The sequence below is a fragment of the Gobius niger genome (genome assembly GCF_951799975.1).
Source record: "Gobius niger genome assembly, chromosome: 21".
Classification (NCBI taxonomy): Eukaryota; Metazoa; Chordata; class Actinopteri; order Gobiiformes; family Gobiidae; genus Gobius; species Gobius niger.
In genome coordinates, this window is record NC_136872.1 from 9,194,152 (window position 1) to 9,219,940 (window position 25,789).

A 25,789-nucleotide genomic window follows, 5' to 3' on the forward strand; every position below is an offset into this window, starting at 1 on the left:
GTGACCTACAGTCACTCGGAAAGGCCGAGCAGTGACGCTCGGAGCAGCCGTAACGACGCTTGCTCGCTTGTTGGGCAAACCGAGCGAGCAAAATGGCGGACGACGATATTACGCTTGATGGGAAACCTCTACAATCGCTCCGTGTAGCGGATTTAAAAGCCGCTTTGGAGCAAAGAAACCTTCCCAAAACTGGGCAGAAAAATGCACTATTGAAACGACTGAAAGGGGTAAGTTTTAGCTCTTAAAGAGGGCCTTTGCCGAGTCTTGCCAAGTTCAGCAGAAGGCATTAGACGTTGGGGGTTAATGTTGGAGGCCGTAACGGTGCGATAGGCTTGAAGCGGGAACACATAAATTGGTAAATATCTGCCAATACGCCCAATCTACCCACTAAGTTTGGAGTTATTTTAAAGTAGTCGTCCCCGGAGTCGGTTTTAATGCCATGCATTACTATTAAGTTGTAATAACACGTTGCTGGGTTTTGCAGTTGCACACTGTTAAATGTGCACCTGTCAAATCCAGGCCTGTGTCGAGAGTCACCGAACTGAGTAACGCACACTGTGTACAGACAGTGCGCCATCACGCACTGCACACGAGGGCGCGCTCCTTCAACTAAACACATTTTTACATGTTTTGGACATTATTGGGACAGAGGTTGTTGTGTTTTTTGTTTTGTTCTTTATCTTGGCGTGTCTATGTCTTGTGTAGTAGTGATTCCGAACTCATAGCAGACACTATGGAAAGATCATGGCAGGTTTCAGACTCACAATTTCCCTGTTTTCAGAGTATTAGCTAAGTAAATGTAGTCTGCTCAGGAGACACGCTAGCTACGTAGGCTATGTATATTTACACATTGTATGCAAGTCGTTTTGAATTCATTGCGTGTTTTTAAGTTATATTTATATCGTAATAACAAGCTAACAGTTACATTATTAAAGATTAGCAAAGTTTGTGTTGTTCTAGTTCTCTATTTAAATGATCCCATATTTTCTGCAGGCTCTTATGTTAGAAAACTTGCAGAAGTCATCTTCATCTCATGGTGGGATACAGCCCAATTCTCAGGTTAGACTGTTCTCTTGCAAATAATGTTTTACCTTCCAGCCTTACTGTTGATTCATTGTTTTATCATTTTGTTTTGTGTGTGTTTTTTTAAACCATAGATAGGGGAGGAAATGAGCCAGAACAGCTTCATACAACAGTATCTGGCCAAGCAACAAGAGCTCCTTCGTCAGAGACTAGAAAAAGAAGCACAGCAAGAAGAGAAGGATGAAGGTATGGTCTTTTAAAAAATAGTATTTACTTTATTATCTCATAAAATAAAACACATTGCATTCCTTACAGAATGTGGCACAATGGAAGAAAAGGATCATTTGATAGACAGCTTTGTCAAAGACCAGGTAAGAGTAAAATTGAGAATAGCCTACTTAGGGGCTATATACACAGTTCCCCACGTGACGTCTTCCTGGACAATAAGCCAGACGCTGTACTTCCTGTCGCCGATCGTTTACATTCACAGTTAGCAGTGTCCCACACAAATAGATAGCTCAAGATTTGGTTAAGGACGAGTTACTGATGGACAGTCCAGGTTTGCTGTCCAGGTGGAAACCACGTGGGGTCACTGTGCATATAACCTATTACTAATTTAATAAAATGTTTTTTATTTGCCCAGTTAAGACCATCAAATTAAGACATAACTGTATTTCATCACTGATATGTGACTTTATCATATGCCTTCTCAGTCCTCTCTGGCCAGGACAGAAGAGCAAGTGGTTGAATCCTTTGGACATGGTCTAATGGCTTTTGGTTCAACCTTGAGATCTGAAGATGGTGTACATGGTCGGCATGATGTGACGTCTCAAGACCCTCAAGGATCCAAGTTTCAGCGTACCAGTTTTTATCAAGGACAACAGGAACTACCAACACCTTCTCCACCACGTGCTGTAGCCTCTCTGTCGGTGCGTGTGCTTGGTCAGCCTGAATGCCAGGGGCTTCCTCCTGCACTGCCCCGGATGCAGGAGAAAGCAAACACAGCACCCAGTGAATCTTCTCCCCCTGTGCTCCACCTCAGTCGCTCTGCTGGGGTATCATTAGCAGCCAATGAAGACAGTGATGCAAGGGATACAAGCGATGACGACAGTGATGACGATGACTGGGGTCCCACTGCATCCCGTAGAGGCAGCAAAGTCGCTCCCCAGCCACAGCCTCCAAATGTTGCCGCTGCGTCAGGTAGATCTAAACGTAAACTCCAGCCTCCACAACACATCCCTCCTCCACAGCTTCACAGCCCACTGCAGCTACGACACCCGACTCCTCCACCGTCTCCACCTCCAAACCTTTTCCCCCTCCCAGACACCCCAAAACAGAGTCCACCGGATGCAGATCAGCATACAGGAGAAGGCTCAAAGGGAGCCTCTTTTCCACCAGAAACCATGCAAAGGCAAGACTCTGACTCCAGCTCACGTTCCAGTAGCCCTGAGCCTCCTGCAACGCGGCGGCCGGGGCCTCTCTCCCTCCTTGTACATAAGATGGAGTCAGAACAGGCTCTTGATGAAGCACAGTCCACCTCCACTGCCAATGTGTCAGGAGAAGAGACCCAAACCCTTGCTGGATCTCTTAGCAAAAGAATGGGTGAAAAAGAAAAGGTTATGAAGACAGCAGAAAAAGAAAGCAAAGATTTTGAGGAGGATAAAAATGGTAAACTAACAAAAAAACACGATAAACCATGGGCTGAAAAGATGAACAAAGAGAAGGATAAAAGGCAAGGCATGGAGATAGCAAAAGGGCATGTCACTCCAGACCTGATGAAAATGCCTCACAGCTCTGCTGTGGTAACGACTGAAGCCCAAGATTTTGATTCTTCATCGGATTCTGGCTCGTCTTCACGCTCATCATCATCTGAAAAGAAAAAGAAAACAACCTCGGAGGTAAAGGTTTGTAAACTATTCCATTATATAAAAGTATTACTTTTCTGAATTATTGTTTTTTGTTGTCGTTGTATTGTTACCAAAACATTTTCCTTTGAATACAGAAGGCAGAACCACGTCAAAAGAAGGATGGGTTTGGACACTTTAGGAGCGTGATAGAAAAGGATGACGAACGACTTCAAAAAAGGTTAGTAAATATGCTGATATCCATTACTGTGATTTATTGGCAGTACTTCAAATACTAATGGTTTACCCTTTAAAAAAATATATATACATTTTCGTGTTTTTAATCATTTTTGGGATGAATTTGTGGCGCAATGCCACAGCAAAATTCACTGTTACCATGGAGATCCGCCATGTTTGTGGGGGCTCGCAGACATTTTCCATAGACTAGCATGAGCTGAAAACAGAATGAAAAGTGTATAAAAAGAAATAAAAAAGTTCTGTTAGCTTGTAATTACATCTAACACACTGAAGTGTCCAAATGTTTTAATGTGAACAGTAACTCTAGTATTTTACCTTTTAAAGTAATCTCCATACCTTTATTATTGCTGCTAATCCCATGATGCTTAGCGATGTGACATTACAGTCCTGAACTCTGTAGTATACAGAGTATGAAAATACGTGATACTTGGCGAGACTTTTTGCTCGATACAATCAGTACGACGAGCGTGCTTTTATTTTGAAAGTCTCCGGGCGGAACATGTTTTCCACTGTAGCAAACGTGACTCCGGTCATAAGCCAACATGGCCGTCATACATGCGCTGCATCTCTGATACCGACGCAGTGTCGCGAATGAGCAGTAGACAAAAACGTGACCGGTTTTTTTCTATTCCGCGTCTCCGATTTTAACCCACAACTGACCAGAGTCGGTGCCGCAAAGAGGTGTTATTTTCCTTGCGTGGTTTCCTTTCAGCCTGTGCATTATGCTGTCTGAAGGCAACAAAAACGGGTAAGAATGAGTCTGAAGGCGGCATTCGGCTTCATGGAGCTGGTTCCCGTTTCCTAAAAATCAACGGGGGCACGTTCGCCGGTGTCGGTCGACATTTCATCCCAAGATGGCAGCTGTTTGTACATTAGCCAAGGGTTAGCCAGCTGCATCTTTATATCACTGCAACATTAGGTTACGTTCACATTGCCTCAATTGTGAGAGTGTTACACGCTCGTCCATGTGAGGTGGGGACGCCAGCGAGGAGCCTTTTGTTGGGAGAAGAAGCAGGCAAGAATTTTTGGGGGGAAGGGAGTTTAATTTGTGATATTCAAATGAGATTCTTACTCTAAAATAAAATATCTCCTCAATCCACATTTGTCCATTGCTAATCATGATGCTGTGACAGACTGCACTCGAATAGGCGGCTGAAAGCGCAGTTCAGTACCGGTTGTCGACCTTCATGTATTGGATGCAGTTACGGAAAATTCAACATATTTGTATTTTGGGGTTCGTGTTGCTCTTGCTAACGATCCCTCTGTTGTTAAGGGAGATCGTTCAAGCAGGCATCTGTTAGTTGTGCAGTCAGTGTGAATGGGGCCTTATGCTGTGATATCACTCTCCCAGCCCACACCACCACTTACCGGCCTGTCCCCTGGGACAAGGCTGCTTATTGCTTTTGGGGAATGGGATGTAAGCTTTGTTGCTTTTACTTAAGTTTATGATATTATGCTTGAAGTCCAGAGCTTCTACTAGTAGCCAGCCTTGATCTCCTCCGCCAAGGGCAAAAAAGGTGTCCCGTTTACTATTAAAATACAAATTACAATTCTGTCTTCCTCAGCTCTACAGTTTACTCACTAATGATTGAGCTAGAGTAGAATATTCATCTTGCTCAGTAAACACTATATATATTTCGCAAAGAGCAATATGTTTCTCTATAAATGTCACTAATTGACTGTCATGACTGGATGAAGTGGGGGTATTTTTGTAAAGCTGGGAGAAGAGCGTAATGCGTTGCCCGACCTTTATACCGCAACAACCCAATAGGAAGACCCACTTCTGCAATAGACCTATGGTGGGTTGACATCATTGTAGATGTGACAATATCTGTGTAATCTTTGACTTGGTGGGCAGTTTGTGACCCTCGGTGTCAGTTCTGTAATGCCTTATTTATAGTAGGAGTGACCCAGATCACTGGTCTCGGCACCCTTCCTCTGCTTCTTTCACTACTTCTCCACACTTGGTGGTCCGGTATGAACAATGTTGATGCCCTTCTTTTTCTTTTTTTTAGTATGCTAGCTATGGATTGATATATTAATACCATATCTAATCCTTGTAAAGTCCAACGAAAGCTTAAATAATGGGATGCAACTGTATTTGTCTTTTGTTAATTTGTGCTGTGTTCTTCAGAGAGGTGTCTGAGCCCAGTGCAGCTGCCGTCACTGAAGAGGAGCCAGACTCCGAGAGCTCGATGGCTCTACCGGCAGCTTCTGGGGCTGAGCCAGAGAATAGTGAGGTTCCTGTGGAGGAGGTAAGTTTACTGTGCAGGTGTGGATGTGCAGGTATAGGCCTAGTCTCTCCCACTAATCTATATCCTCCTCCTTTGCATCCAAGCATGTTTCTCACCTTCAACCAGCAGAGGGACCAACAGCCAACACAACCCATAGATTTATCCCAATCTATTAAAATAAGGTGTTTTTGTAGAGAAAAAAAATGCAATTGCACATTTATATTTGACCTTATATGAAAGTGATATTATTAATGACATGCAACATAAATACAAGACAACAAGGTTGTGATGGTAATGGCACCTCAAGACACTTTACTGAACTAACTTAATGGGAAACATTACTATTTTCTAATACTTCTGTTCATCTTGCACACTGTAAGCCCTGCCTGTCTTGGCTGTGCAGAAAAATGTTAACTGCTGAAGTTGTTAGTGGTTGTTGTGAGTTAACACCTGGTTCCAGTGCATGCATGTCTGTTTCCTAACACTGTGCCATGCACTCTGCAGCTCCAGAACAAATACAGCCTTGCTGTAGTTAACAAGAGCATTTCCGCATCCTGTGCTGGTCAGCTGCAGTGGTCCGTCAGTGCACTGCGACTGCAGAAGATGATTATCATCTTGTCTATTCATATTTAGTTTAGCTTTACGGACAGCTTTATGCAAACTACACAGTTGAAATACTAAGTCCCTTTCAAATGGAGGAAAGATGTGAACTACAAGGCTTATCAACCAGTAGTTCAGTGCTATCTTATGAATACATTATGATCTATATTGATGAAGGAATACTTTCATACTTATGCGTGCTCGTCTAAGTTCCTTTGGCCTGTAGCCCTGTGCGGTGGACTGGAGACCTGTTAACAGGTGGCAGTGGAAATGAGTGAGAATGTCAAAAATTGACTTAAAATCAGACGATATCATTAATACTTTTTATTCCCACCAATGACTGGATGCAGCTGTGCGTTTATGATGCAGCTCTTCTTGATAATACCTCCCTCTTAGTCCAGAACACATTGTCTACAAGATTTAACGTCTTGGTTTGTGTTTTCTTGTGAAGTATGAGTTTGGAGGAAGGATTTACACAAAATAAATGTACCTTCATTTTAATACTTTTCTATCTAAAACGTGAAAGTCAGATGTGTCTCATGTTCATAAGGTGCTTTTGAAGTTTCAGAATGTACACTAGTATGTTCTGTTTTAGTGCATGTTTATGTGCAGTCTGAAGTTTGCATGACTAGTTCCTTCACATCACATGGAGGATTGTCTCTGTTTGGTCAGGCCAGTTCTGTCTACTGCTATCTCTCTCTAATTTAATTCACTTTGTCTTGTTCACTGTCTGCCTTCTTTATCCCTATCCTCCTCCTGACTTTTGTATCCCCTCATGAACACCTCTCACTATATATATTGATGGTGTGACTACTGTTTAAATCCCCACTGATTGCTTTGTTATGAAGGTGCCCATGCCTCTTCCATTGCCCCTAATGGTACCTGCTGCGTACTACTTCTACCATCACCACCAACACGATCACCTCCTCCACTCCTCTTCCTACTCCTACAAGTCCTGTCTCGCTAACCCCAAGCGCAGCGCTGGTACCTGAGTTTAGGCCCAGACTCTGCTGAACCAGCAGGAGTGCAGCTCTCATCAGACCAGTGTCAGCAGCTTCAGGGGCCGCCATGGTAACTGCAGCAGCACACAGTTGTCATGGAAACTCACCCTGGCTGTGTGGATGCCAGCTTTGCCTTTTCTGAAATGAACGAAAACGCAAACCACTGGACTAAGGGCACTTTCCCAACCCAAGGCCAACGACAGTCACCTGTAAAGCACTGCTGCCCTCTGTAGGTTTGACAGGGGTATGACGCCTTGTGAAACAAAGTGGACTTACTTTTCAGAAGAATCCAGAGATTGGTTAAACGTTTTGCTGTCTTTTCGAGTGGGACCTGGCGTTTTCATTGTTCTGTGACTGTGGGAGTGCTGTTATAAACTTGGACTCATTACCAAAGAGGTTTTAATTTACCAGTGGACTTGTCACACGAAGGCTTTGATGAACTGTGTCTGAACACTCATGGATTTTGGATAGCTATTGTTGGCGGTGTTCATGGACTCTGTTGGTTCATAATAAACAAGTTCCTTTGGATTTTTGTTTTACTTTACCCTTAAATGAGGTGTGAACCATCAAAAAGATCATAACGTTACATGAAAACCTGTGGAACTCTATAAGGACTTTGCTTTTTGGACATTTCAGTCATGGACACTTGAACTTTAAAGATTTGGACTTTGGTTTCCCGCTGTTTGGCCTGGTCTCATCATGGAACTGTCCGCCTGCTTGCTAAAAAAGACTCAAAAGTGACTCTAAGACCAACAGCTGAAAAAGAACCTATACTGGTCCCCTCCTGGCAAAGTCCACTTCAGAGATCACTTCCTGACTGCTGACCATTCTGCACACTCAAATCAAGCCCCGCCCATTCCTCTGCCTTCACTGATTGGATCCATGTTGCCTAGATACAGTGCACATTGACGTGCGGTGGGCCATAGTCGAGACAGTAAGGATTCAGGTGTTCAATGGTACCAGGATATGACTTATTCCTCTATTTTATTATAACTGTAAATAGGAGTAACACTGTATACAGCTTTCTCGTTCTCTAAAACCCCTTTGAACAGTTAGAATTACTTTTGTATCAAAGTTTTTTGTACAATTGGTGAAAATGTAAAATCTAAGTTTTAAATCAGCAGTTCTGCTAAATACTCCCTGGTCTTAGGGCAGTCATTGAGGCTTTCCACCTCTGCTCATGATGATTTGACATATCACGTGACTAGTAAAATATTAATACATGACACATTACTGTGAATTCTATACATGCACCAACACATGTTAAATATGAGCATATTTAAGTGTAGATTCAGTTGTTCTACAGTTTTTTTTTTTTCATGCAACACCACTATAAGTTGGCTTTAGCATCTTTACCAAACCTGTGACTATATGCATACGCCAGCCTTCAAAGACGGGAAGAGAGCAGCAGGTCAGTTATCACAGTCCTCTGAGCAGAGGTGGAAGGAGGAAATGTGTCTGGGGTACCTGTATGGGTCAGTAATCAGCTTTAGGTTAGTGTGGTACAGTTAGGCTCTTGTTTATGCCCCTGCCCTCCCTCCTTCACTTTTCCTACTCCACTCGTCTCTGTTGTAGTGTGTGCATCTCAGCTCAGGTTCTCATCTTGCCCTGCACCCGTGGGGTTTCTGTATGTTCTGTCTTTCTGTTTCCAGAGCACCACTCCAAAGGCTTTTGCAGCCCGCAAGATATCTTTGACCAGTAAGTAAATAGTTCCATAACATTTCAGCAGTGTTAAATTTGACAACATATTTTAATTTATTTAAGGTGTAGTTTAGTTTTAGTCAAGACTTAGTTGAATATTTCTCTTCAGTTTTAGTCTAGTTTTAGTCTTTAAAATAGCATGTAGATTTAGTCGACTAATTTAGTGCAGTGGTTAGTGCTCGTGCAGTGGTTAGTGCTCGTGCTTCACAGCTAGAAGGTCTGGGGTGCGATTCCCACCTGGACGGGGTCTTTCTGTGTGGAGTTTGCATGTTCTCCCTGTGTCTGTATATGTTTCCTCCGGGTACTCCAGTTTCCCCTACCACTAAAAACATGTACAGCAGTCCAGGATGAATGAGCATACAGGTGTTCATCATATAATTGGAATATCATGAAAAAGTGCATTTATTTCCGTAATTCAACTTAAAATATGAAGCCAATATATGATATAGATTCATTACATGCAAAGTGGCATATGTCAAGCCTTTGTTTGTTATAATGTTGATGATTTTGGCTTACAGTCCATTTTTAATATTATACTTATTTTCTGAGATTTGTTTGAAATTAGTCTATCATATATTAGTTTTACTGTTTAACTTGAATAACGGAAGTAAATGCACTTTTCCATGATATTCTAAATATATGACGAGCACCTGTATTTGAGAGTGTGCATGGGGGACAACGGCTGGAAATTTACCCATGGCTACAATCCAGTGTGGCAAAAATATCTGGACATTTTACTTGTAGTTTTAGTCTCATAAACGAGTTTTAATGTAGTTCTAGTCCAATTTTATTTGGCAAAAATATTATTTAAATTCTGACATTTTAGTTGGCGAAATTAAGTGTTAATTTCGCCAACTAAAATGTTTAGGCATTTCAGTTCCTCCTCAGGCAAATTAATATAAACAGGGAATTTATTAATCTAGTGCTCATTTTGCAGACATCTTAAGTGACTGCACTATAACCAAATATGATATTGTTTGCAGAATACCACGAAGTGGAATAAAGTTAAATATGGCACTGATCACTTATTTTTCTGTAGGCAACAAGATGTCTCCAGCGAGTGCAGAACGAGGAATGAGTGAGACTGAGGCAGCTAATGCAGGAAGAAAGCGGCGATGGGGATCCAGCACAGCGGTCACTGCAAAGAAGCCGTCCATCAGCATCACCACGGACTCACTCAAGGTATTGGAGCAAGTTGAGAGAATGTCAACTACAAAAGTAATATACAGTATGTACTTCCTGTGTTTTGCCTTGCATGAACTTTAAACACACTCACCTTGTCATAAGAAGTTTTTTTATTCTGTCCATCTGCAGGACTTTCTTCCATTGAGCTAAAATATTAAAGGTACATTGCTGCAGTTTTTCATGTAACATTTATTTGTGTCCACAGTCATTAATCCCTGACATCAAAGTCAATCAGGAGGCTGTTGTGGACCTTCCTGCAGAGGAGCTCCAGTACTCTGGCGATGAAGACACCATGGACAGCACCCATGACGAGCAGGACAACGGCCTAAAGATTCAGCGCACAGTCACACAGGCACTGGAGCACATCTCAATACCTTAAATAATTCTGCAATGTTCATGATGTTAATGGGACTACTTTTGCCCGTCTGTAGGTAGTTTCAAGCAACAGTCAAAAGAATGGAGGTAATGAAGAGGAAGATGGAGAGAAAATGGAGCAAGAAAAACCCAACAAAGTTTCTAGAGACAGAAGAAAGAGTAGTGTTTCCGAGGAGGTCACAGAGCCCACAGCATCTCCCAAAGTTGAAGAGGCCACAAAAGGTGAGCGAGTTTGTTAGTTTTTACCATGCACTTTTTTTGTTTTTTTGTTAATCAATCACAAAGTTTTGTCTTTTTTAGTTTCTCCCAGTGACTCTCTAGTCCGGCGATCCATCAGCCAGCAGAAGTCTGGGGTGTCTGTCACAATCGATGACCCCATCCGCTCAAACAGACAGCCCTCACCACCTCGTGGGAAAGTCTCAAATATCATCCATGTGACCAATTTAGTGAGTGTTGTCACTTCTCAAACTGTGCTGGTGTCCCTTCTCCAGCATTTAGTGGTGCTTCAGCAGTTAGTGATAATGGTTGAAAATCATCATGATCATATGCAACATTTTAGGGATGTAGTGAAATATTTAGTCGACACATTTATAAAAAAAAGCCTGACTTGGGGGGGCATGACATTCCAGACATGACACATAATGACTGGCCTTTGAAGATTCTTCTGAGCTGCCTCATAGGAGGATAATTTGAGGTTTAATGTGAATCACATTAAAGTCAGACTAATTTACCTTGCCATGCAACACACTAGCAAGAAAGTACACCAGGGTGAAAAAGCTGCTGCAGCCGCTTTCACTGGGCTGTTGTCATTTAATCCTCAAATTTTCAATTTCATAAAATAAATACATGGTAAATAAATCGTCACATTTACACAGTGCTTTTCTACCTACATTAAGAGCCATTCACACTCATTACGCACTCAGTGTCCGACAGGAGGCAACGCAGGTGACGACAGTGCACCTGCGGGATTCAAACTGCTGACCCTCTAGTCACAAGACAACCTGCCACAAAAAACATGTCTTGTAGATTCTCTCCTTATTTAAAATTTGCTCCAAGCTTTAGTCTGACTTTACTTCTGGCTCTTGTGTAGGTTCGGCCTTTCACACTGGGTCAGCTCAAAGAGTTACTAAACCAAACGGGGAGCGTGGTGGAGGATGGCTTTTGGATCGATAAGATCAAGTCTCACTGCTATGTCACTGTAAGTTTAAGTTTGGCAATGTTTCTGAATCACTTTGGACTCCTTTCTCACGCGTTTTCTCTTATCCTTTCAGTACTCTACAACAGAAGAAGCCGTTACCACTAGAAATGCCCTTCATGGAGTAAAATGGCCTCAGAGCAATCCCAAAGTTCTCAGTGTGGACTTCTGTGAGCAGGATGAGGTACAGTTTAAAACACCCTGCAGATTCAAATAACCTGTGACCAAAAGTTGACGTAAATGTTTTTTCTTCCAGCTGGACTTCCACAAAGGTATCCTCAAAATCCAAAAAGAACCAGAGCAGGGCCCTCCAGTGCCTGGACCTCCTAGTCGCCCGCCCCCACTTATGCCAGAGCGAGACAGAGACCGCGACAGAGACAAAGAGCGTGAGCGCGATCGGGACAGGGGCCTGGGCGTGGTGCGGGACCTCTGGGCTGAGCGGGAGCGGGAGATGGAGCGTCGGGAGCGGGCCAGGGGAGAGAGGGAGTGGGACAGAGATAAGATCAGGGAGTTTGCTCGACCAGGGGAGGATGGACGGCGATCCAGGTCCAGAGAACGGGAGCGCAGGCGGCGAGAGAGGGCCAGGAGCAAGGAGAGAAAGTCTGATAAGAAGGGTATGGTGTTTGTCCAGTTATACAACATTTGAGTCATTCTTTCGGTGAGATGTGAACTATTGGTGTCTTTTACAGAGAAAGGAGATGAGCCTCCAGCCAAACTACTTGATGACTTGTTCATGAAAACTAAAGCTGGTCCCTGTATATACTGGCTCCCTCTCACTGAGGAACAGGTCTGTAGCTTTCACTTACACACATGCATAGAAAAACATGAAAAAAATAAATGTGAAGAATATGTTGAGATTGTTGTATGCATTTGGTCACTTTAATGTATTTGTTGTAGTTTATTAATTTGATTTTTGATTTTTGCATTCAACAGGCAGCACAGCGAGTTCTGGCCCGTACAGAGCGCAAGAAAGAGCGTGAGCGAATACGCAAGGAGATGGCCGAGGAGGACAAGAAGCGCGAGGAAGAAAAGAGGGAGCGGCTAAAGGCCCGTGAGAAGGAGAGTGTAGCTGGGGCGGGTGCAGGAGCTGCGCGGCGCGTGTCTGAAGGAGACCGGGACAGAGAGAGGGGTCGGGAGGGGGACAGGAGGCGGGACAGCGGTCAACGGCCCAGGCGCCTCTCTGCAGGAAATCCACGACGTTCCAGAAGCCGGAGCAATCCCAGGGACAGGCGCCGCTGAGTCCAGTCACAGGCAGCTCGGGAGTGGGAGGACAGGGTACAGCTGGTCACTCCCTGCCCTTTGTACTTTGACTGGTCCACTCTGAAGCTGGTATCGTCTTCCACACACCTGACCCCACCTCATAGAGATCACTTTCCACCAACACCTGTTTTTGTTCATGAGTCGGTAGTAGTTCCTTTGTCTTCCAGCAGCAGATTACTGTCGGTCTGTGTCCAGTAGAGAGCAGTGTTCCTCCTCTGTTCCATGATGATTTTTCTCCAGTCAAGAGGCTCAGTGTCCCACAGGTTTATGCCCCTGCAGCTCTGTAATGACACTCACTGCCCTTGTTATGGAGAAGGTCCTAGGTGAGGTTTTCATTTGTTGGGGCGTCTGTAAGAATACCCTCCCAGAATTCATCCGTGACATTTGTGTATTAGTTTTTACTTTTCTCTTCAGCACTGAGATTTCTTTTACACCCAACTGAACCTTTTTTTTTTATATATATAAATCTATATAATATGAATCATGGCTTTGTTTGAGGCATAGGTATGTTTTACTCAGGCATTGTCTCTAGCTGAACACTCTCAAGATGGAGTCAAAATATTGTGTGTTATGGTCATTTACACCATAAATTACTTGGAGGCTATATGAATTTCCTTTCCAACTGGGGGGGGGGGTCCACCGTTAACCTCTGCACTGGAGTGTCCGTTTGAAAACAACTCCCCTTTGATTTGTCAATCATATATAATAGAAGGTAAAAAGAAGTTTGTCTTATAAGAGTAATGGTTACAGTTTTAATATTTTTAATTTTGCTTTTAGTTGCATTTTGTTAAAGTGCTGAATGTACTGAGAATTTAACTGAATAAATGGAAATGGTTATCAATTTTGGTAGTTTTTTATATTGACAATTTCACAATGTTTATTACATACAGAAATACAGTGATGTTTTCTCCCAGGTTTATGAATTTACATTATCATTGTTACAGTTAAGTCAGATTTAAGTGCAAAAGGTTCGCTAATAATACATATATACACATCAAAATCCCTTGTTCTTCTATAGCAAATAGCCACGCTGGTGTAGGGAGTGCACAGGCAGTAGTTTCAGTCCCATTCCCTTTAGAATTGTTCAGTAACAAGTACAGCAGGCAAAACATCTGTCCGTAAAAGTGAACCAGTGGGAATGTGTAACAGCAGTTTGATTTTGTAAGTCATAGCAAAAACAGGACAAACTTAAATACATTGAAATGTTAAGACCGGCTTCGACCAGTGTATCAGTGTGGGGGGGTGTTGTGAGGGGCGCACACTCGGCTCATGTGGCAGGAGTGACACAGCAGATGAGAGTCCAGGGGGAAGCACTGCGCGCCGGGCTTGTCTGAGAGCTGCTTGCCACACTCCTGTGGAAGAGACAACAGGAAGTGAGGTCATTCTGCTGTAGGCAGAAGGTCAGACACCGAGTCACTCCCAAGGGAACAACTTCAGATTCAAGTTGGGGGGGAAGAGAATGCACTAAGCGACAAATAGTCAGGGTAGAGTTTCTTGTGAATGTAAAACCAATGTAAAATCAGTTGCTAAGCAACTTATGATGATATACATGGTCATTAGATCTACCAATCTTTATAAACCATTAAAAGGCGCATTATACAACTATTATGTAGGATAAAGGTTTATATTAGTGTGTATTTGACCTTTCAATGGCTGAATGGTTGGTTAGCTTGGCACATTTGCCTTTCATCCCGTTGGCCTCTAGGACACTCCAGGACCAATATTATCTCAAGGTTTCTGGTAGGTTTTCTAGATGGAATGTATAAGTAACCATGGAGACAGACCCACCAGCAGAGACCTACCAGAAACCCTTTTTTTTTTTTTTTTAAACAATTGGTCCTGGAGCATCCTAGAGGCTAAATACCGGTTTTAAGTAGAACATTTTAGCAAAGAAATGCAGTGTTCCTTAGAAAATCAAATAAAAAGTCAATGTACTTGTTTGGGGGCCCCCCTGTTGTGGTTCCAAGGCCCTCCACGGACCCCACTTTGGGAACCACCGACTTACACAATGGAATAATATGCATTAGTATTTTGGAAGTACATAATGTAATCAAACATAAGAGCCTAACTAATAAGGGTCTTATGTCTTATTTCATGATGTACCTCTAAAGCACTAATACACATGATTACATTGGGTTTGTAGAACATAGGAACAAGTTATTACAGATTACAGTGATAACAGCTACAATTTACTTAAATACAAAGGTAGTGTAAAATAAAGTTACCAAAAGTTGCATAATGCACCTTTAACACACAGAGCTTTTGTTTGGGGACCTTCATCTTAGCAGTTTCCAGCATCATCTACTCACCTCACAATGGTAACACTCAAAGTGATAGTCCTTGTTCATAGACACAACCCTGAGGATCTCTTCACTGCCCTGTGACAAAAGAAATACAGCATTTCAATTCAAGGCAAAGTCTGTGGATTATGCAGTTTCGGGGAAAAGTGATTCATCCGAAATGTATGCAGGTAACGGCCTACAGGTCTGTGCCACTGTAGTCAATGTTTACGCAGCCAAACGGTGACAGGACACACGCTATAGATACAAAGATGAAAAGGGCCACACACACACTTACCTCAGTTGGTAGGATGGGTTGTAAACAGGCCGCACATTTAGGAGCAAAAGTCCTGCAACAACATTTGTCACGTTAAATAAGTAACAAAAACATTCCCTGAACACTTTGTTTTGTTCAGTCAAGTCTTACTTGTTGTAGTCTGCCACACAGTAGATATTGCTATGTTGATCCACAGTGAAAGGCACGCCATCCAGAGCCTTGGAGCAAACCACGCAGCGGAAACAACCTGGATGGTATGAATTCCCAAGAGCCTGCAGGATCTGAAACACCGACAAGAATATCATGTAGATAAAGCATTTCTGTTACGAATGCAATGCCCGAAACAAAAAAAACAATAGGCATATCTTTACCCGCTATATGGGAAACACATTTTTAGGCTAACTCAGTGAAGAGCTATATATAAACAAGAGGCAAACATTCCTCTAAAAATGATCGTGGGAACCCAAAGAGGAGCCAATTCAACTATGTCAACTTTCTCCTGTGGGAATTCTTTGAAATCTCTGGGAAACAGATTAAGCATGTGATTTGTATTCCCCTTCACATGTTTGTGCGAAAGAGAAGTGCTTCCCAGTTTACACATGAACATGCAGCATCTCACCTGCTCAAGAATAAGGTGGCCACACACGCTGCACTTCTCCGCAGCCGCCTGGAATCCTGAAAACTGTAATTAGAGCAGAGATTACCATACAGATCTGATGTGTGATAAAACACGCCTTGACCCCATCACCTACCATGTAATCCTCTTTACAGTACACAGAGCCATTGACATTGTAAAAGTCCTTGTTTCTCAGGGTGCGTCCTGCAAAATTAACCAAAGGCAGAATTGGAATTAGGAAGCAAGTCAAATGGCCGTGGGCGAGAGATGATGAAAATGTGTTTTATGTGAAACAGGGTTGCCAAGGTGTAAGCTTTTCTACATTTCACTACAGCATGTAAAGTACAGTCATGTTTCTCCACATTTTTATTTTTTGAGAGAGAAATGGTATGTGCTTTTTAAGGCTTTTGTGGGGGGGCTTTGGGGTCACTTACCACAGGAGACGCAGGTGAAGCAGCGAGTGTGGTAGAGACTGTCCAGTGCTTGGCAGGCATTGTCTGCTCCATACACTCCTTTCCCACACTTCACACAGGTCCCTGCCGCCACAGAGGGAAAACACAAACAGGCATTTAGTGGAGAGTAATCGCTCGGCGGCTCTTAGCGCCTAGTTTACGGCGCATTCCAAAAGGATGTGTCTGAAATCCAACTCTACACAAAGTGTCAACACTTGTAAATCCTCTCATTCGCACCACCTTGGGGATTTTCACACAGTTAAAGCCCGGTTACCCATGCCAGGCTGTTTGCTCATCGCTCATATGTCTGAGGCCGTGTCATCAAAGGGAAAGTCCACCGGATCTGACTTTTCAGCCGACTGTCCAGTACGATAAAGATCATTTTGCTCGCGGTATTCTCTCTTTAATCTGGCCACAAGATCAAACATTTCAAACAAATTAATTTTAATTGCTAAGGAAATAAAATAATTGGGGGAAATTAACATGAAATTTTTCAATAATTACCAATTTGATCCAAAGCAATTTACTATCTAATTTTTGAATAACTGTCAAAAGTTTGTTGATTTCGATTTCATCTCACTTAAACCTATTGTTTCAGTAGTTTTGCCCAAAGTCTTACACAGCCCAGGCTTTCCAGTGTTTGATCTATTCCCGTTCCTCCTACGTTAACTGCGTTCTTACATGTGGTCGCAGCAGTGCCACACAAATCAAAAATTCCTACACTTAACGGCTGCGGGCTCTCGGACAGTGCCCTTCAGTGTGCAGCCAAAAACCGAAAAACCCAAGAGGCAGTACTCAAACACAGTTGTCCTTAAATATACTGCTGGAGCTGCTACATATAGAATAGGCTAGGAAAGAATGGTCCTGGGCTGGGACCGCTTCCAGGGACTTTTTAGGGTTTTAAACCAAGAGGAATTGAGCAGACTGAACCAGCCTCTTTGACCAACACAACATGCATTAACACTTTAGAGTTCTAGAACATGAACTCTTATAATTCTAGAATTTAGAGCAGACATCATTTTTATAGCCCATTTTAGTACGGATTAGATCTTGATCTAGGCCTGCTGGTATTTAAGCAAGTGCTTTATTTGTCATTGAAGTGAAGTTTTGTCCAGGTGTTGGGGTTAGTCCTGTCTGGAAGGTGAAATAATAAGGTGGTACTCCTTGTGAAAAGAGAACCACTGTTTTAGGACATGATGTTCATCGAACTTGCTTAGTGAAATAATTTTGCATTTTGACCTTTTTTTTTTTACACACATATGTGTAAACCAAACCGTTAGCCTAACACCATGTTTTTTAAATTTATTTTGGAAGCCTTTCAACTTATTTAGTATATAGAATCAATGGCTCTTTGAACTGGGAGCCTCGCCGTTTACGGCCCAGAGCATCCAGTTTGTGGCTAATGGCTTAAAGATCCAAGTACAGTATTGTATGTCCCCTCCGGCTACGCATACCTGAGCAGACAAACAGGCTACAGCACACCGCCCATGCACACGCCAAGGCAGCGGTATTACAGACTTAAATACACAGACACTGCGTTACTGTGGCCTGAAGTCACTCCGCCGAAACACGCCCTGCCGCAAAGAAACAATATACACATCATAGTGCACACAGCAGCCAATCACTAATCTGCAGTGACTCACGGTGGAGGCTGAGGCGGCACTCATCTACAGACGTGTAATTTGGGTTTGAGCTGACTTTTTCCATTTTAAACCCATAAGAAGTCCCTAATGAAGAAAAATGAGGCCATGCATTTTAGCCTGGCTTTACCTGACAACAGACCTGCTGCTGTGTAGTCTGTTAACCTGCTCTGATTGGTTTCAGACCTAAGCGTTTTTCTTTTCACTTTTTGCTTGCTTATGCCTGTTATGCCAGCATGTCTCTGCAAGTTCCACTGCACCAGCCAACCATCCATAGTCTTTCAACTATTAATTTGTTCATCCATGCTTGCACCCAGCCACAGCACCCTCTCATTTGGGGAGAAACCTGTGATCTGACACTAGGCAGTGAGGAGGACTATAATACCACAGACGTATGGGACACCGGGCATTAACAGTGACGCCACCATCTTCAAATAGGAAGATGACAAGGGATGTTTCTTATGTAGTTCACTTGGCTGAAAATTTTAGTCAAACAAAAATGCAATATATTTAAGGGACCAACAAGTCATTATGATGACAGAGACAATTTTGTAATTTAACACTCAAGGCCTCACCAAAGTACTCCTGTCGGTTCTCTGTGGTGTCTCTAGTCCCTGTGTTTCCTGGATCGTCCTGGGCTTTAGCAGGTACAGCAGTGGAGGCCTGGGTTGTACTTGGCTTGGAGATGGCTGTAGTGCACTGTTCTTTCAGCCTCAGAGTGCCTGGCAGTCCCTCCCCCTCCAGTGCTGCATCCCGTAGAAGGAGCCTGGTCAGCTCCTCTTGATACCTGGTGCCGGGCTGGTCCGAGTAGCGGGCTCTTTCCCCCAGTGCCTCTTTGCTCCGGGCCCCTGCTTGATGCTCTTCCCACCACTCAGGGCCAGCCTGGTAACACACTGCAGCTGGACTGCCTACAGCAGGAGGGTATGAGTGTCGACTGTCCTGAATGCTGGGGGGCATCCCTCCATCCAGGTACTGACTCCAGGCCTCTACAGGGGTCAGTCCGGATCGACCGGGGGGGCCATACCCACACACAGAGCCAGTTGGCACAGAGGGGGACTGTTGCTGTGGGGCAGGCCCACCAGAAGCAGAGTATCGAGAGTCGTAGCCCAGGCTGATGCCGCTGGTTCTGTTACTGCTGCAGCGGCTGCCCATAGGGCTGCCCCCACCACCCCCACCGCTAGCCGTGCTGGACGCAAAGCTGGACCTGGGGCTGACCAGCACTGACTCCTGAAGACTGAGAGAGGAGTAGGGGCTGAGGGCTGGTCCTGAAGGGTAGAAGAAGCCCCCTCCAACACCTCCGCTCACCTCAGACGGCCTATGCGGTGGGTTGGAGAGGGAAGCAGGCCTAGTGCTCTCCCATAGGTCACTGCCGGTGCTCAGTCTTTTGTAGAAAAGTGCCTCTTGCAGCGAAAAGCGCTTGTGTCGCTCGGGCTCTGGGAGGTATCCAGCCTCTCCCAGACCTCTGGGGGATGAGCTGTATCCAGAGGTAGGGGCGTACGCTGAGGGTACAGGAGGCTGCGACAGATACTGTTGCCTCATGACCAGCTGCTGGAGCTCCAAAGAGTAACGTCTTTGATTGAGTGATGCCTTGGAGCCAAAGGGGTCACACTCAGGGCCTAAACCAGACTCCCGCCTCAGGTGGGAGTCAACTCCTTCCCCCAGGTAACAGGACGCTCGCTGCTGTGGGGAGCGACGCCTCACTGGTGCCAGGGTGGAGGGGTGCAGTGGTGGCTCTGTGTCCGCGGGTAAGGGCGTTGAGCTCTGTGCAGGTGTTAGGAGCTGAGGGGATCCCATGGTAGCACTTGGCCCTCCTCCTGAAGGTACTCTGGTATTCACTGAGACAGATGTGTCTGTGGAGGTCCCAGGGGGCAGGGAAAACTGTCCCGGTCTGGAGGGTGACGAGCTGGGAGCCGGGGGCAAAGAGCTGCCAGTGGATACAGCAGTGTTGGCGTTACTGTTATTTGAGTTGCTGCTTGAGTCATGCTTCTTCTTAGAACTGTTGAATTTCACACTACCGGAGTCGGTTAGCTTCAGTTTCTCCAATAGCTTGCTTATTGGCCTGTCCATAATGATACCTTGTGTTGTTCAGTTTCGATTTAAAAATAAGTCCCCTCAGGTAATTATGTCACAATTACTGTGACGTTAAGTATAAGCCACAATAAAAAGGTAAAACTGGCCTTGAAACTTACTCACAGCCCAGAGACTCGGAATAAATACAAAAACATATAAATAAAACTTCACAGGCATGTACAGGGTGGACACATGGCCAGTCCGGACGCTCTGTTTGGCCTCATGTGGAAAGCACTGGGACACAGGTAGACTGTGCTGGCGACGTCTCCATTGATTAAGAAAACCTCAGTAGTTCAAGTCAGTCCCTTCAAGCGACACTTTTCGTGACCTATGGTCCTGGAGGGCCCCTTTTGTGGGCCCTCGTGTGGAACCACGTTTGCATTTTAGTAGGGTTGTCCACGGTGGCAATTTCAATTTGTCTGGAAGGAAAAGACAGCTATCCACTGCGGCGTAAATGTCCTTTAAAAACACAAAGCGCCTCGTTTCAGCAGGATCCTACCATCAGGGCTTCATGTGGGTCCAGTGTAGACAAGGATACTCATCTGATCGCGTACAAAAGCTGACTTACCAGGCTTCTGCCATTCATCTCAGAGCCAGGTGTGTTTGGAAAATGTAAACATACTTATATGAATGGAATGAAAAATAAGGCGCTGAAGTCCGTGTCCGCTGCTCTGGCTGTGTGAACATTCCCGTTTTTCAAAGCACAAATCCAGCCCGGCTCTGAAACTCCTTCACGCCGCAGCGGAAAAGTTTTGCAGACATCAAAAGGAAGTGTAAAAAGTGCTCTTTATGCGTCCCTTAGACCGGTCCAAACGAGACACTTCAGTTCATAAAATCCCTTCCCGAGCCACTAGCACAGTCGACAACTTTGTTTCTTTCTTTCTTCCCCCTAAATTACTTACCTCCCCCTCTCTTTACTAAAGTCAAGCGTGCTTTGAGGAAAGTCGGTTTCCGGTGTGTGTTTTTCAAAATGGTCAGTTTCACAATAAAAACTAAAATGCGCATCCTTTACATCATTATTTACACGTGTTTTCTCGCTCGAGGATGTGATTTTGTTTTATTTTGCTGATGATAATCACCAAGTAAACTTTAATTTCATCCAACGACCCGGGTAACATATGTTAGCTACAACTAACTAATTATTTATAGGCATATTAAATATAATTTTAGTACGTATTTATACGCCTATGCAATTTGTACTCAATCAAACCAAGCTTACAACACCAACAATGCGTCTTGTGGGCTTTATTGGTTCAACACGTGCATTCGTTTACACCATGCAGTTTAATTTTGAAAGTACTTCCGCCTCTGCGCACATTACTCCGGCGTTGCCTTGACAACTGATGTCTTCCCTTTATCTGTGCGCGGCGGCCGGGACACCTTTCCCTCGAGCCCTGGCTCTGGGCTCTGTTTCGTCATTCATACGCAGCGCACACTCCGCCAAACCAGCCCTGTTCAAAATTAATTATAGGAACTTGTGATAACTTGCGATAAATGCACAGTGTTTAACCAGACACAGACACATAAAACTCTCTCTCTCTCTCTCTCTCTCTCTCTCTCTCTCTCTCTCTCTCTCTCTCTCCAAGACAGGGTATCAATTAGGGTACATGTTTGAGACAAATAGAGGACTTAATAATAATAATAATAATAATAATAATAATAATAATAATAATAATAATAATAATATTATTATTATTATTATTATTATTATTATTATTATTATTATTATTATCATTATTATTATCATTATTATTATTATTATTATTATTATTATTATTATTATTATTATTATTATTATTATAGGTTTCAAACTACAGCCCCCGTTCTCATTACATCTGTGACGTAAAAAAAATAAAAAATAAAAATAAAATATTACAATGAGGTAATATTTGCATCGCCCCCGCCCCCCATGATGGAAATGCAAATACAAGGATATTGATCCATAGAGGATGATTTAACGTCCACAGTCCACCAATCATGTAGTTCTATCTATGCCCCCAATCAATCCGTCGCTCATGGCAACTGCACTATTTTATTCTACCACCAGCCTGTGGAATGTGCGGAAGAACATAGTATCGTGGTGCGGCAGGCAAATTTTTTCGGTGAATGTGAGTTCTCCAAGGACGATACAGAGTAAACATCCCGCACTGTTTCTAGACTATTTCAGGATCGACCAGTCACCTCTCTCCGGCCGTTTAGTGTCAGTTAACGGTTATACAAAAACAGACCGGCCCCTGCCCCCTGATAAAACAAGGGCCTTACAACAGGTTTGTTTGGTTAGTGCAGCCACAGTGGGCCCTCTCTGTCTGTCTCGAAGCCCCCCACCTCTATGAGACGGCCCGTGAGCCTCTTCCTGCGGTTCAGTGGAGTCGCTTCTGCAGTCCCTACAAACCATAGCGTTTACCTCACAGGCTGCGAGTGGGAACATGTTGCAAAGCCAACAGAGAAATTCTTCGGGGCTTAGTGTCTCAGCACCGCATAGCCGTCAGAAATGCATCGAAGATCAAGGAGTGTATCTCTAGTGAACCTAGGACCATTTATTGACACATATCCGCGAAGTTACCATTCACAACATTCACAAACGTCCGGGACACTGGCCGATGTGCATCAGAAAACAAAATACAAACGTTTATTTCAATGGCAACAGTTAGCCTGGACAAGGATCAACCCACTTACTTAAAAGGGAACATTTTAAATGGCTTTAATGAAAGACATTAGACTTGTTTGCCCTCTGACTTTGAGAAAATCCTTTGACGAGAATAATCATCACGTATCTATCGCCCTCTGCTGGACAAGTGTAACAGTGCAGTCATCATGGCGGCCTCCTTCAGGACGCTGTGCTTTTCAGGTGAGACAGAGGTTGCCATCTAAAATGCTGTTTATGTTGCTTTTATGTCTTTCATTCTTCATTTTTTCGTGTCGCCAGCTCATATAGTTATTGTCACGAGTTTCATAAAATCATGTATTGTTTAAGGACCTGTGTTAAACAACACAAGTTCACATGCCTAACTGTGATGCTAACAGCGATGCTAACAGCACGTAAATGCAATGTTATGAAGCTGTAGCTGCATCCATGAGCTGAAGTGAATGTGTGGTTTCAGCTCTGAAGCACAGCAGGAGACACTTGAACACAACACCCACTGTACAAGCTGGGCAGAAATGGAGGAAAGAGTAAGTTCACGCAATGAGTGTGATGAATATTTGTATTTTTATTATGACAAGTAGCTAATCCACCTAAACATTATGGATATTTTGCTTCTGGCGTTCAACTGTTTTGCACTTTTATTTTATGTTATGATTTTAGGAATGGACTTTCCCCCACTGGCTCTGAATTCGGACCTCTCACAGATCTTCCAGACTGGTCTTTTGCAGGTAATGTCTTTTTGACTACAGTATATTGAGAATATGCCAAAAATTGGCGCTATGTGTTGCAATGAGAATACAGGTGCTTGTCATATCATTAGAATATAATGAAAAAGTGAATTTACTTCTGTTATTCAACTTGAAATGTGAAACTAATATATGATACAGACTCATTACATGCAAAGTGACATATGTCAAGCCTCTATCATTTTGACGATTATGGATTACAGTCCATTTTTTAATTTTCAAATTTTCTGAGATTTTTAATTAGGGTTTTTACAAGCTGTGAGCCATAATAATCAAAATAATAACAAGTCAAGGCTACATATCTCACTTTGCATGTAATGAGTCTATCATATATTAGTTTCACAGTTTAAGTTGAATAACAGACGTAAATGCACTTCTTCCATGATATTCTGATTATATGATGAGCACCTGTAAACTGTACCTGTTATGTTCACAGATGGGAGACCAGCCCCTCTTCTGAAAGGTCAGCTAAAAAGAAGGGAAGAGAGGGAAAACCTAGCAGTAAGTAAAACCTATTTTGGGATCTTTAGCTGTTTGTACAGTCTTTGAGACTTCTTTGTGTTTTTCAGAGACGCATTGTGATGCTAAGCTCTGAGGTGGACCGCGGGATCGAGGTGTGGGAACAGAAACAGGAGGAGGCCAAACGTGCGGAGGAGCACAGGAAGTCTCTATTATTCAATCCAAAAGGAAGACTATTAACGAAGAAGAACCCAAAGAGTTAGAACCAGTAGTTGCTTTGTTACCAAGTGTTTGTTTCTTATTTTCCTAAATTAAACAGTGAATACATCTTGTGTTTATTATTTATACAGATATAACCTCTGGGATTATTTCAACTGCGCAATCCTAATACAATTACAATACACCCTATTACGTCCATCTGCCCAATGTGCAGCCTCCTTAATACTTCTTAATCTGGCAAACCATGTTTTGACCCGTTTATGTGAGAAAATATAGATGCTGGTACCTTTCAGTCTGAGTCACTCATAATATCAACTTGCTTCCACTAGGATGCAGCATTTCTGCAGCTGTGGAAACTCCTAGACCCAAACGCCATTTTGTCTGGTGACTCAGTGGAGTGAGGTTGAGCGGGCAGAGGAAGGGAGGAGCTGGCCTGCATAAAGTCCCTCTGATTCAGGTCCTAAATGTTTGTGTGTGGTTGGTTTAGCTGAAGTGAAATGTTGCTACTCAAAACCAATGATGCATGGTTTAGTGAAGACCACCTCAGGCTTTGTGCTGCTGCAGCCATTCATATAACTGAATACTTGAGAATCTTGCTATATTTCATTTCGTAAAACGATAAGGTATTGAGTAAAGCATAAATGAAACGATCGCACAATAAAAAGTATTGTTTGAAAAGAAAAGTTTGAAAATGCAACAGACCCTGATGAAAAAAGAAGTGCCACCAGTGTTGCATGTTCCACAGTTAGAGAACCACTCCAACATTAGGGAGAGAAGAGTGCTATTTTTGTACAATCAGCCTATATTAGTGTATTTCTGACTTCATAAACACATTATTTGCAAAGTCAGGAAACACTTCTTTTTGGATTCCTGCCCTCTCTAGCCTTTCTGCGCCGTCTCCCCCTCTGTGCCTGGGTCGTGTTGCAGACTTCAGCAAAGCCTCACTGTAATTAAGGCCCCTAGCCGCTGAGTTGCAGATTCTTTGCTGTGGAAATGGGGACTTTTTTTTTTCTTTCTTCCCCTCTCGCCCCATTCTTTGTCTTTTTACAGTGTTAAGGGCTGAATGTTTGTTGTCTTAAAGGGGTGTGGGTCGACGCCGAACAAGCTGCAGGTGTTCAGAGAAGTGGGTAAGGACTATGAAAAGCCGGCAGGACAGTTTGGGGGCAAAGCTTGATTGGAATAAAGCTGCAATGTTGGCAGTACGGTGTAGGGAAATTTCTTAACTATGGAATTCAGAGCTTGTATTAAAGGCAAACAAAAGAAACTAAAACTCCAAGCACAAAAACATGCCAGCAATACCAAATACGCTCCTAATGATTAGATAGATAAGGAAGTCCTAGTATTTAAACCTCATATTTGGGTCCCTGGGGCCAATCCAAGGGAAGCCATACTGCATCTCCATGGAGACGAACTGGTGATGCACGCCCTGCTAAGAGAGATTATTGCCTACTGACAGTAAAGATGCGTGTTTTTAAATATCATGTTTATTTGGGTGAAACGTTAAGCTGCAGTGTGGCTTAGTCACATCAAAAACATATGGAAGAATAGCCTCAGATTCTTTTTCCTTCCATCCCTCACTCTTGGTCCCAAGAACAAATAGAAGCTTGGTTCCTGTGCTGCTCACTATTAAGCCTGGTGCAGTACCTCTGGTTTGCTTTCTGTAACGACTCCCCTGAGATTAAAATGTTTCCGTGATAATCTCGTTTTAAGT

The 25,789-nt window shown here is 43.4% G+C and overlaps 3 protein-coding genes across 3 annotated transcripts; 2 read left to right on the plus strand and 1 right to left on the minus strand.

The window, feature by feature from the left end:
* The first annotated feature begins 53 nt into the window (after positions 1-53).
* acin1b (apoptotic chromatin condensation inducer 1b) lies at positions 54-13,512 on the plus strand. Its single transcript, XM_079579729.1, has 17 exons — positions 54-227; positions 994-1,059; positions 1,158-1,269; positions 1,339-1,394; positions 1,737-2,921; positions 3,026-3,108; positions 5,260-5,380; positions 8,613-8,658; positions 9,701-9,843; positions 10,052-10,198; positions 10,278-10,443; positions 10,522-10,667; positions 11,312-11,419; positions 11,493-11,600; positions 11,673-12,030; positions 12,106-12,203; positions 12,350-13,512. The coding sequence occupies exons 1-17, from the start codon at positions 93-95 to the stop codon at positions 12,653-12,655; spliced, it is 3,384 nt and encodes a 1,127-aa protein (XP_079435855.1). The 5' UTR covers positions 54-92; the 3' UTR covers positions 12,656-13,512.
* On the minus strand, positions 13,507-20,927 carry ajuba (ajuba LIM protein). Its single transcript, XM_079579731.1, has 8 exons — positions 18,516-20,927; positions 16,283-16,384; positions 15,985-16,052; positions 15,852-15,914; positions 15,383-15,513; positions 15,254-15,305; positions 14,986-15,054; positions 13,507-14,028 (listed from the first exon to the last, which is right to left on the minus strand). Exons 1-8 carry the CDS (start codon positions 20,005-20,007, stop codon positions 13,906-13,908), a joined length of 2,100 nt encoding a protein of 699 aa, XP_079435857.1. The 5' UTR covers positions 20,008-20,927; the 3' UTR covers positions 13,507-13,905.
* A 1,864-nt stretch (positions 20,928-22,791) lies between these two features.
* On the plus strand, positions 22,792-24,189 carry mrpl52 (mitochondrial ribosomal protein L52). The gene is made up of 5 exons (XM_079580509.1): positions 22,792-22,858; positions 23,112-23,181; positions 23,315-23,382; positions 23,837-23,901; positions 23,970-24,189. The coding sequence occupies exons 1-5, from the start codon at positions 22,825-22,827 to the stop codon at positions 24,120-24,122; spliced, it is 390 nt and encodes a 129-aa protein (XP_079436635.1). The 5' UTR covers positions 22,792-22,824; the 3' UTR covers positions 24,123-24,189.
* The last annotated feature ends 1,600 nt before the right edge of the window (positions 24,190-25,789 follow it).